This window comes from Thermobia domestica, chromosome 8, assembly GCF_964235325.1.
Source record: "Thermobia domestica chromosome 8, izTheDome1.hap1.1, whole genome shotgun sequence".
Taxonomy (NCBI): domain Eukaryota; kingdom Metazoa; phylum Arthropoda; class Insecta; order Zygentoma; family Lepismatidae; genus Thermobia; species Thermobia domestica.
This window is the reverse complement of record NC_137461.1, coordinates 270,317,833-270,330,459: the sequence shown is the minus strand read 5'-3', so window position 1 is coordinate 270,330,459 and position 12,627 is coordinate 270,317,833. Positions and strand designations below refer to the sequence as shown.

The window sequence follows — 12,627 nt, the reverse complement described above, 5'->3', positions numbered from 1 at the left end:
CACTGATTTACGGTTCCCGAGATATGGCTCCTTAAATCTCCCGAAATTGGAACTTTTTTGACCAATATCTTGGGAAATGCTAAGAGTGACGCGAAAAATTCCATCGCTTCTTTCAGATAGTTTTTGATGCTTTATCGAATGGAGGGATCAAAATTTAAAAAAAAAAAAAAAAAATGCAAATAACAGACATACAGACACACAAACAAACAGAAAATTCAATAACGAGCTTTTAAAGTTCATTCGTAAGTCAGTTAACAGTATATATCGTCGTATGAGAACCAGAGGAACTTAAATCCTTTTTCCTAGATTTACAAGAGAGCAGGCTCGTATCCAGGGGGGTCTAGAGAGCCGGGCCCCCCTAAATTTTTACTGTCCCCCTCTAAAATTTTCACGGTAGGCTTGGAAATGAATTATATAATATGGGATGAACTAATATTTTTGATCGCCCCCCCTAACTTCCACCGGGCCCCCCTACATTAAGCATCGGTCTGGCTACGGACCTGCAGGAGAGAGGGGGGAAAATGTTCTTTTTAATAAGATAATACACCTATACTGTATTTAAATGTGCATTTGATTGATGGAACTGTGGAAAAATCATGAGTAAAAACACGATGAACACATTCGACCGTTTCTTCCTATTATGAATCAAGAACGCAGAACGCTAACTGTACCTCTGCATTCATTTCGTCCCTTATTTGCATTACCGACATGTTTTGATTTTGAGTTTAGCGTCTTTCAGCAGCAAGACTACATGAAACGTGGACCTACAGCTTAATGTGGGATAGGAACCATAGGAGTTCCCGCCGGGAATCGAACTCGGGCCACCAAAGCCAAAGGCGCGTACATTAACCGCTTAGCCGCGACTGAACTCAGTCACTGATGTATGAGAACTATATCTAATTAATCAAGCTTATACTAACAAAGTATTCAAATTAACATTAATTTATGAGAGAAATTCTTATTAGCAATGTTTTTATACTGTATTTTACAATGTTTGACGGGTAATGACTTGTCAGTAATCTGTGCAGCATGGTGTTAATTCATCCATTTCATGCGAACCGATTGCTAAAATTTCTCATGTTCTCGGAGCCGGTTGTTGAAAATGTCTTTTTACGTCCAGATCCAGTAGTTACCAATAATAATAATAATAATAATAATAATAATAATAATAATAATAATAATAATAATAATAATAATAATAATAATAATAATAATAATAATAATAATAATAATAATCTAGTATTGCTTTTGAAAATCACTATACAAAAAAATAATATAGAAGTGCTATATGAGTAACCGTAATCACTAGTTCTATTGGAAAATAATAATAAAAATATAATCATACTGTAATAACATTTATACTAAGTCAATTTAGTATATTGATTATAGAACCGGTTCTTAAATACTAATCACAGAACCGGTTGTTGAATGATTTGAGTGATACCACTGCTTTTATCACTTTTACTGGTACCATGATAAATCTAAAATAAGTATAAAGGAAAAAAGAAGAGCAACAGAAAGAAGACGAAGTGGTATTGCAGCTTTGTTATGTCAAGAGAACTATATTCTTATAGTATTTTATTGTATTTTTTCGCGTTTGATTGAGCGCTAAATTCACAACTTTTAATATCTCCACAGTTGGGATCTCTGTAGCTGGCAACACTACAGCGATAAGACTCCACGAGAAAATCGTGCAGATTTGCGCGCACGCATCGCAGTATGAGGCAATGAAAGTTCGGAGGAGGATGGAGTTTCTTAGCTCTGCTAGCTAGACAGCGCGTGTAACACTGAAAAGTTATCGGTGGAGCAATTCATAAATTACACTCCATTCTTTAATTGTTTCATTGCCGAACTTAGCTAGTATTGTTTCTAATACAGTGCATTTATAGTGATAAAATATCAAAACAAATTACTTTTTGTTTAAATACACATAAAATTAATGTTTCTAAAAAAGTTACCTGTGGAAAATCTAAAATGACTAAACAAAACAATTTGTTTTTAATACAACACAATACGTCACAGTCTGGCGTTAATTGTGTTGTATCAGTGAGACGAAATATATTTGGTTTTCTGATATACTTAGTGTTATTTTGTTTGTGGTGTGTCAATAGTGTTGAAGCTGTAGTGGACTATTGCGATGAACTGACATTTGAAACGAATTCCTCCTGGTTACAATTTACCAAAGAAATAAACACAAGAGATTTTGCAATATCAACAAAATTCAAATCACTTCATTGTTGTGCCAAGGGATATCGAAGCATAGAATGGTAAGTGTTTTGTCTTTATATACTGTATATTTTTCCCCACTTTTGTAGAGCACCTTAATTAACATGTTTCAACTTGTTAATTTTTGATAGAATTTGCTCATTTTTGTGATCTTTTTCTAAAATATCTATGTGTATAAAAGGTATTTTAAATAGGGTTTTGGATAGCTTTAGCGGCAGAACGTGCTTTACGGATTTACTTTTCAGATTATACAAGAAGACATACTATTTCACAAATTTCTCAATGGCATAGCGAGAAAATACAGTTAAATTTTTATGATACCGATTGCAGAGATATTAAAAATACTTTCTTTTGCGCTTAAGAGTTGAATGTCTTGTATTTCCTTAGTGTTTATACAGTGGTGCCCACCCCCCTTATGTCCATGACGCACCCCCCCCCCCAATGGTCTACCCATAGGTGTTCTTCCATGAAAAAAATCTTCTTTTCGATTAATTCTTACACTCCCTCAAACATATTTATACAGATTTTACCCCCCCCCCAAATATTTCAATGACGCACTTTGCGTCATAGCCCCCCCTTGTAGGCACTCCTGGTTTATATCCCATTGCTATTTTCAGTTACTTAATGTTATCGTTCTTTTTTGTCCAGATGTGTTTTTGTTTTCGTTCCCGAAAGATAGTCCAGGGAGCTTTTTAGGAAAATAGAGAAAAGTGGGCCATTTTTAGGACTTGAAAAAGAGGACATGTACCCGTAAAAAGACGTTTGATAACTAAGTTTAGATTAAATATAATAAACCTATACTAATCTTACCTTATAATGTAAATAACTATTTTTCCATGTAGAGTCTATTGGATTGAATGAGTCGGCTTTACTATACTCTTGGTCTTAAAACGAGAACAGCTTTAATTTTCAAATAAATTATTTTACTTATTAACTATTTAATTGAAGGCAGACTTGTAAGGCAGAATCAATAACATGTAGTTATATTCAAAAAAATAAAATAGACGTCTTTGTATTGGAATCGGACTCCATCTTTATTTATTTATTTATTGCAACTGCAATAGAGTAGACCATCTTAATTTATATTTTTGCATGCAGTAATCACACGTCAAGATTTTTCGCATTACTTAACAATGTAACGGAATTTCCATGATATTCCATGACAGATAATTACGTGCATTTCTCACGAAATGTCCGCCGCCGGCGTAAAGTTCATATTCATTATTCCTTATAGCGGTCACCTGTTTGTTATTTTGTTGATTTTTTAATAAACTTTTACCATTTTTGTAGTGTCCAATGTCTTGTTAAGTAAGTATTCATAATGTCGTGCTGACATCAGGTTAGCACACATTGATCCACCCGTTCGTCGATCACACGATTCTAGGAAACATGTGTTGAAATCGTTTTCTTTTTTCGTGTGACGTGGGTGTATGTAGGTTCAAGAGGAAAACTATATCCTGCTCCTAATACACTGCTTTCACTTACTTGTTTTTATAGATAATTTTATACTACCATTAATAATGATAACAGGAAGAGTGGGATAATTATAATGAAGTAATCGTGAATATAGAACATTCACTTATTTATATTTGAATTCCTTAATCAGTAACGCAACTAGGGGGGAGCAAACGGGGCTGTGCACTGGGCGCCGAATTTGAGAGGCGCAAAACCACAAATATTTATTTTGCACTGTAAGGAAAAAAAAAACAGTTGACAACATCGACCCACCAACCTTAGCATCAGGGGCGGGTCCAGGACGGACTTCTGGGGAAGCGGTGGGTTGTGATACTGCTACTTAGAGCTACTTTTAAGAGCGTCAAAAAATAAACTATATATTTTATTTATATATAAAATAAAAAAGTTTCTTCTTCTGGGGGGGGCGACGCCCCCCCTGGATCCGCCCCTGCTTAGCATCATATCCATAGAGCATAAGTTAGCTTCAAAGCTAGATTTTGAGGATATTGTAAAAACGTTTGCAGCCAAAAGAACCCACAAAGTCAAGTTTTAGTTCCAGCTTTTTGTGATTCCATTTAACTTAATAATGTCTGAGTATGATACTCAAGAGACAGCAGTGTGGTTCTTTGTCACGATTAAATATTGTATTCTAAAACAACAGACTGTTAATTCATTCTACACATATGGACATCCCAGTATAATTCCAAGAACATTGTGATTTGCAGTTATTATGATAAGAATGTTAAATATGCATACTCTCAGATTGTTTGGCAATCAAATACTAATTAGTTTGGTGTTTTATCTTGTACTAAAATTCAAATTATGTACTGCAATTTTGAAATCAAACTTTATCACTTGAAAAAAAAATGGAATATGAGAGTTACTGTGTGATGCCAATATTACTGTGTTTGGTATTGTTTAAGAGCAGTAGCTGCGAATTAATTAAAAATAGGATTGATAAGATGTTTTGACAGTGATAGGCGTATTTGAACATGAGCAGAAATAGCTAAATAGAGGTGAAGAAGAGATCCCATAACCAGAATAGCGAGAACATTTCTCAAATGATCATGTCTGTGAATTATAAGAGAAACATAATTTGTTGATTTTTATTGGGAAAGGTGTATGTTTCTCGAGTTTTTTTTTTTTTTTTTTTTTTGCTTAAAATTAGTTAAGATTGGAAGTAAATTTACCCTGCTTTCTTCTTTGAATTAGGAAATGGGTTAAAGCTTGTTCAATTCTTTGTGCAATAAGAGCTTCTAAGACTGATATTGAACACATCAAACTTTCATAACCAGAGATCCTTCACACTTTAAAGGCACGTAGGAAATTGGCAATCTTTGTAATTATAAAATATTAAGGGCCCAATATTCTAATCACAAGTGATAGAAACAGATTAGTGTCATTTCACATTGTTGAATTACCAACAAACTATAATGCATTAACAGACAAATCACCAGTGCGCAGGTATTGAAAGAATATAATTTGTCAAACGAATTACTCAATACCGAAACATAACCCTAGTAGCAGAGACACCTTACAAACAGTTTGCTGTAAGCTTGAATTGCAAGTCGGGCAAGTTGCATCCAGCTTGATTGAAAAACGTGGAAACATGCCGCAAGCTGGATTCCAGTTACGAAGTTACATGGGGGCAACCTTGCATTCAGTGTTCCATTCATGCTTGACGCAAGTGTTTAACAAGTCAAGTCAATAGCCAATGAACGACCAGTGATACTATGGCGCACTACAAAGGGCCTAAAACATCGCTTGCACTATATACACCAAAAGGCAGATTGTATGAAAGCATGAGTTTCAAGTGCAAGCGTAGAAAGCCAAAAGCCAGGCACGCGCCAACTGGCCGAAAGCTTTTGTGCTACTATGGGAAGCTTGGTTGGCTTTTTGAGAGTCCATTTTTAAAATAATTAGACGCGTGTTTAACTTTTTTATAAATTTATTATTACTACTTCGTAACACAGACTTTAAATATATGTACTCACTGCACTAATCAAGAACAAGTAGAAAAATTATTCGAAAGAGTTTAGGTTGACAGTCGGACAGATTGGGTAACATTGAATGATTTTTTTCTTTGTCCTTTTCATAATAATATCCGCCGAAGTACGTGCGCATCATTAAAAAATCTGAAGCGAAGACAATAAACATTCAAACTAACTCAAAGATTAATTCAATACTATTTTGAATCCTTCGCAGTACGTGCTACTCTTAAAACATTAAAAAAAAAAAATGTGCAGCAGACTCAGCTTTGATTTCCAGTGGAAGCTCTGTGGTTCCTATTTCACGTTAAGCTGTTAACTGCATATCTCATATAGCCTCGTTGCTGAACGGGAGGCTAAACACTAATCAACCAATTAAAACTTAAGTTAATTTTAAATGACAGGCACACTTAACGCCATAAATCGAAGCCGAACATTATTTTTAAAAAAATAACGAAATGGTCATTTTGTTCGATCAGAAGAGAAGAAGAGGTCGTATTGTATGACTACGAGAATATTGGTCTCTCTTTTCTTTCCTTTCTTTCTTATTAAACAATTTTCTTATATTTTGAAGGAAAAGCTAATGTGATAGTGAAAAACATATGAAAGGATGCATTTAAGTGACGTTTTCGGTTCACTTCACCTGGGGGAAAGAGATTAATTACTAGGGCTTGAAAAATCTTACTTGAATATAGTCCAGCAAAATAAATAAATAAAATTAAAAATTAAAAAAAAAAAAACGACTGGCCAGACCAGTCACAGTGTTTAGACAATGAAACAAAAATCACTTTGCGACTCAGTCAACATATCAATACATTTTTTATTATGTTTGTTGGTATGTCTCTTATAAATATTTAAAAAAAAAGAGTGACGTGGAATAAAACATCTTTTTGATTGATCGGGCTCTTACTTGCCAAATGTAAAAAAGTACTCGCCATTGGCGAGCAGGTGAGTGGATTTTTCAAGCCCTGATAATTACATTAGTCCGGCCTCTCTTGAGAAAAAGGGTGTCGAATTAGCGAAGATGCTGGATTACTAACATAAAAATGCTTATTTTTTTGTGTGTGTGGTGTATAAATTACGGCCTTTATATAGTTCTATTGCTAGTGAATGCCTGCCACCATTGCAGACTAGATATTTTACTTTGGCTTTAGGCATTTTGGCTTGTACTTAGCCTTCGAATTATGAAAAAAATATATATATATGGTGTCCAAACTCTGATCTAGCTACTGGATTCGGATATAAATTTTTGTGTTTTGGTTTAATAGGCACTGTCATGCAACACAGATTTGACACATGTCATGTACAGTAACAGTTAAACATAAATATTTGTACAATACAGCACAGGAGAGTACCGTACACAAAATGTTGAATTGTTTGCTAGGTATAGATGTTTTGGCTTGCATCCTCTAGAATTTGATTTTCTTTGGTCTTGAAGTTATAACAACAGTAGCACGTCGTATGGCTCAGTGCCGTGCCGTGCCGTGGAAAATCAGCGCCCGGGGCGAGAGTATACGACGGCGCCCCCATACATATATTCCAAGTAATTTTCCCTCTCGTTCCTTTTTCCTCCCGAATTTTGCGCCGCTTTCAAGTTTCAGAATATTTGAATTATTTTGTTTAGAAGTATTTGTGTGCATAATGCTTCTCAGAATTATTCGTAAGTAATTAATTAGGGTTCTTGCGTTTGATATGATAGACCGAAGTTCGATTCCCAATCAGAGCTCCCGGGGTGAATTATATAGATACTTGTATCGTACAGTACCAGGGAGCAAACATTTTTGTTGGGAGGAATCCACGCTTTATGAGGAAAGGTCCAATACTAAAAAGCACTACTTCTATATAGTATTGAACGGGTATTATTCTGCACCCGAAAAGACGATAGGTAATTGTAAAATACTTTCAACTATATTTTCAGAAAGAAAAAAAATGATAGAACTAGATTGTTTTTATAAGAGAAAGAGTACAGATGAAGTGTAAGATCAAATTTTCATGCTACATCAATCATTTCACTGTTAAGAGTCTTCATCCCGGCGAAATTAAAATACGGCTAATTTTACAGTAATTATGTGATATCCTCAAATAGATAAAAGATAATCGAAATGTGGAACAAGAGCGCCCTAGACAATATTATTTTACATGAGATACCGTTATCACGACTCACTTATCTGCTTTCGATTTCGAGCCATTTTGAAAATCGGCATTTATTTTCGCGTTTCTAAACAGCTGAAAACGGAAAGCCACTAGGTGACTTGTGATACCGGTACCTCACGCAAAATAATATTGTCTAGGGCGCTCTTGTTCCACATTTCAATTATCTTTTATCTATTTGAAGATATCACATAATTACTGTAAAATTAGCGGTATTTTAATTTCGCCGGGATGAAGACTCTTAAACAAATGTAGTTTTATTGAGAAAGTGTACATATGTATGTCAGAAGTTTTGAGAAGGGTCCATACCTGGTGGACTCCCTGTGGGTGCGCCTCTGTGTACAGTGCCATACGGTCTCGATGTTTACCAGGGACTCCAAATAAATAAACACAATAAGCGAATATTAACACCTCTTTCCATTCAATGATAACATTTTTTAAACTATGAATATCTGTTGACAACGTGTTTCTTTTTTCTTTCTTTCTTTCCTGGTCAGTACTCGTAACGTTATGATCGTTATAGTGTTTTAACTGAATTCTCATTCACAATTCTGCTCATCTCTTCATTGAATGAACAACAGACGCATTGAAATGGCTGTCTTTTCAACACTTTATTGATCTCAACTGCCACTCAACTTGTTTACACTTCTGCATAAACAATGAGGTTTTCTTCTCATCCTCACGAGGTCCTCCAATGTAGTGTTTTGTTCTACAAGTATGCCACTGAGCACACGACCATGTGATAAAAGGAAAGTACCGAAGCCATTCCCTTGTGCTATGCTTTTTAACTTAATATGGCTGTAATTTTAAGAGTCTGTGGGTATGTAGCACATTACATAATAGTGCATTTGATTGTGTCATCCTTAATTATGGATACGTAAACAAGAGACGCATCCAGAATTATCTATTTAGCTGAAAATAATAATAATAATAATAATAATAATAATAATAATAATAATAATAATAATAATAATAATAATAATAATAATTATTATTATTATTATTATTATTATTATTATTATTATTATTATTATTATTATTATTATTATTATTATTATTTTGCGTATTTTGTTCATTTTGTAAAAAATATGACACTTCAAGGACGCAAGCAAGCCAAAATAGAAGAATTTAGCTTTAGCGTCCATTTCAGAAGCGATACCATATGAGATGAGGACTTACAGCTTAAGGGTCTTCACTACAGCGAAATTAAACTACCGCTAATTTTAGATTATTATTATTATTATTATTATTATTATTATTTATTTATTTATTTATTTATTTATTTTTTTTTTTTTTGCAGTATCTTCGAAACAAACAAAAATATTCGAAAAGCAGAAACATAGTGAACTAGACAATACCATTTTGCATGTGATACCTTTACCACAATTCACCTACCTGCTTTTAGTATGACGCTATTTACAGAACCCGCAAAAAAGTGCTAAATCTATCTTCAGTTGTAAATCGAAAACAGATATATGAGTTGAGATAACAGTATCACATGCAAAATCGTATTGTTTAGTTCACTATGTTTCTGCTTTTCGAATATTTTTATTTGTTTTGAACATATTACAGAAAAACTCTAAAATTAGCTGTAATTTAATTTCGCTGTAGTGAAGACCCTTAACGTATGACCCAAAACTCGTGAGCTCCCGCCGGGAATCGAACCAGGGCCTTCCACGCCAAAGGCACGTACGCTATCTACATAGCCACGAAGAAACTCAATAGAAGACAGAAATCAGACACAAGGGAGCATTGATTGGTCAGTGGTAGAGCACACATCACTGGTGTGAGGGGGGTCCCTTGTTCGATTTTAGTTCATGTGAGTTTGTGGTAGACAACATCGTGTTCCGTGGGTTTCCTCACATATTCTTAATCCAGCAGTTACTTCATATTAGTTGATCCACCTGACCCTTCGCCTCGCTGTACGCTATACGTCAGACTTTCTCACCCTGTTTCATATCACGGCCCCCTTTTTATCACATCGTCTTGGCAGCGACATCCATGAATTATTGTCCAGTTTCTTATAAGCTTTTTGATTATTGGTCCGTATCATTTTACAGTTGTGTATGCGTGTAAGATTTATATATATAGGAATATGGGAAAATGAAATCTTTGAGTTTTACGTCCCACGATTATACCGGTCAGGCTAAAGGAGACGGTGATTATGAGAAATGAATGAAATGGTGGAATGAAGAAAGTGGGAGGAAACGGGAGTACCCCGAGAAAACCCACGAAAAAAATAAATATTTCACTAACAAATCTATCATTTTTCGTACTAGAGACAGTTCCCTTTTGGAGTAAGTTATTTTTAGACATATTTCGTAAAAAAAAAAGAAGAAGAAGAAGAAGAAAGTTTTGTCCACATTTCAGGAATAGGCCTAAGTATAAATTTTATTAACAGCACTTTAACATGGGATATAAGTAATTTCTTCTTTTAGAAAATCTCCTGGGGTAGTTTACTCTTCTGGGTGAGTTTGTTTTCAGAATATTTTCTCAAAAACGACTGAGGAGATTTTGTTTATGTCAGCTAATGGGAAAGAGCATGTTTAGTGCGGCGATTCATACTTTTAATCCTTATCTTTGTATTGGTAATTTTGAATTGGTTTTCTCAACCCATGGGAATATTTATACAATGTTATGACATTACATTGTTATATGTATTAATTTTTCCAGAGAATTGTTTTCTATGATATATCTTTTTCCATCTATAGCGTAACTACCTAATTCGTATGATACTTGAGTGAGTTTTATTTATCATCTTAATATAAGTTAACCTTTTATTTCATTGAAATTGCGTCAAAGCATTCCAAGAAGCGATCAATCCGCTCGTTGATTTCCATGTATCACAAGCGTCTGATGGCGTGGCCGATAAAGCGGTTCGTTTGCTTTCGAATAATGAGGGGGAGTGGGTGGACGGGCGTTTGTTCAGCTCACCCACTCGCGCCTGGGTTACATTTCATGTCTTTTTTTTTTCCTTTTTTTTTTTAACATGAGAAGTCATGATGGTTTAATGATTTCTCTTGGGAAGATCTACCGAAGTAAAAGATGTAGTTCAGTTAGAGGACTGTTGAAACTCAAAGGTTCATCGCGGCAGATTTCCGCGACAGTAGACTCTATCTCTGCCTAGCCAGTTCAATCAGGCGTTATTATTACCTATAACACCTTTCTCTATAAAGTAACGTAAGGTCGCCCTCCTTTCGAGACAGGCCATGATGGTTATGTACAGGCGCGCAGCCGGAAATTTTTGTTGGGAGGGTCCAAGCTTTGAGGGTATCCAATACTGCAAGGTTGTTATGTAGTATTGAACGTATTATTCTGCACTCGAAAAGGCGGTAAGTAATCGCAAGATGCTTCCGCTTATATTTTCAGAAAGAAAAAAAGTGATAGAACTAGATTGCTTTTATAAGAGAAGGAGTACATAGGAAGTGTAAGATCAAATAATCATGCTACATCAATCATTTCCGGTAAACAAGTGTAGTTTTATTGAGAAAGTGTACAAAATGTGTGTTGAGTTAGGAAGTTTTCGGGGAACGGACCTCTTGTGCGTGCGTCCTTGGTTGTGTATGGAATTAAGGTTCCATACTTCCTTGAATTCGATACTTCTGGACACGATGTATCCAGCACTACACTCCGGCCTCCATACATTCTTCAGGTTGACCCACGCACCCGAATTTAATCCTGTTTCTATTATTCTGAAGCGGAAAAAATGTCTTGGGAACTCAAACGGGGTTTTGGAATGGAAAAAAACTTCGGATTCGTCACTGTGTACAAATTCATACCTGACTCAACTCATGTACCACGGTCGATGGTGGAATATAGATCACGGCAAATTGGATGGTCCAATACAAAGTCTTCAGCTGTTGAAATAGGGTGTCACTCAAGGATGTTATAAATAGAGGATCTGCCCATATGTATCTTCATCCTGTTAAATTGATGAAGCCAAAAAACAACCGAGCATCAGCACGTCTGATTAGCTATTCTCGTTTCTGCCATCGTCTATTGGCTACTTTCGTTTCCGCCATGTTTGTTGGCTCAAAACACTGCGATTCTATTGGGCGGAGTGGGCAGAGTAGGGGTAGTGAAACTGTGACGCATGGCTTCAAGATTTTGTTGTAAGGGCAGATCCTCTATTTTATAAGATCCTTGGTGTCACTATCTTTAATCATTGTACGAGTGTAGCATTTCTTCTATCTCATTTCTCTGTTTAGCTATTCGTCAATAGATACACTCGAAAGTTCCTTCGATTACCAAAATAAATCATAGGTTTAAGAACTGCTGGCATTTATATATTTATTATTTATTTATAAGAAGTGTCCCGTTTTAGTATAAGTGTCCCGTTATATTGCATTTGTGTACTTGGGCCCCTTCTGTCCTGGTTTGGGCGCAATCTTTGGGATACTTCACCTCCCAACATCATATCTCAAGCATATATATTGTAATTTATAATTTAACAGTAATTGATAATTGTAATTTTTAATTGTAATTTATATTTTACAGTATTGTAATTTATAATTTATCAATTTATAACATTTATTAATAATACCAAGAGGTACCCAAAATCCCATCAGGTTTTCTTTCATAACTTTTTTAGAGCAAAACTTTACGTTTAGCCGAAGACAAAAATTATTACCAAAATTCCTGTATCTTTGTGGTAAATCTTGTTTAGTTATGCAGTGTTTTCACTCCATAAAAATTTAAGTTTTATTTATTTATTTATTTTTTTAATAAACAAAGACAGAAGTTAACTCTCTTTTTGAAATATTGGAGTATGTTTAGTACAAGGGGCCCAGAAGCACTAAAAAACACA

At 34.9% G+C, this 12,627-nt stretch overlaps 1 protein-coding gene across 2 annotated transcripts in view; it reads left to right on the top strand.

The window, feature by feature from the left end:
* Window positions 1-1,729: 1,729 nt before the first annotated feature.
* Window positions 1,730-12,627, top strand: part of LOC145693621 (interleukin-1 receptor accessory protein-like 1) — a 321,166-nt gene continuing 310,268 nt past the window's right edge. For both annotated transcript variants that reach the window (XM_081769777.1, XM_081769776.1), the window contains exon 1: window positions 1,730-2,267. In XM_081769777.1, the coding sequence (XP_081625903.1) occupies window positions 1,975-2,267 (293 nt within the window). In that variant the 5' untranslated portion in view covers window positions 1,730-1,974. The remainder of the gene's footprint in view (window positions 2,268-12,627) is intronic.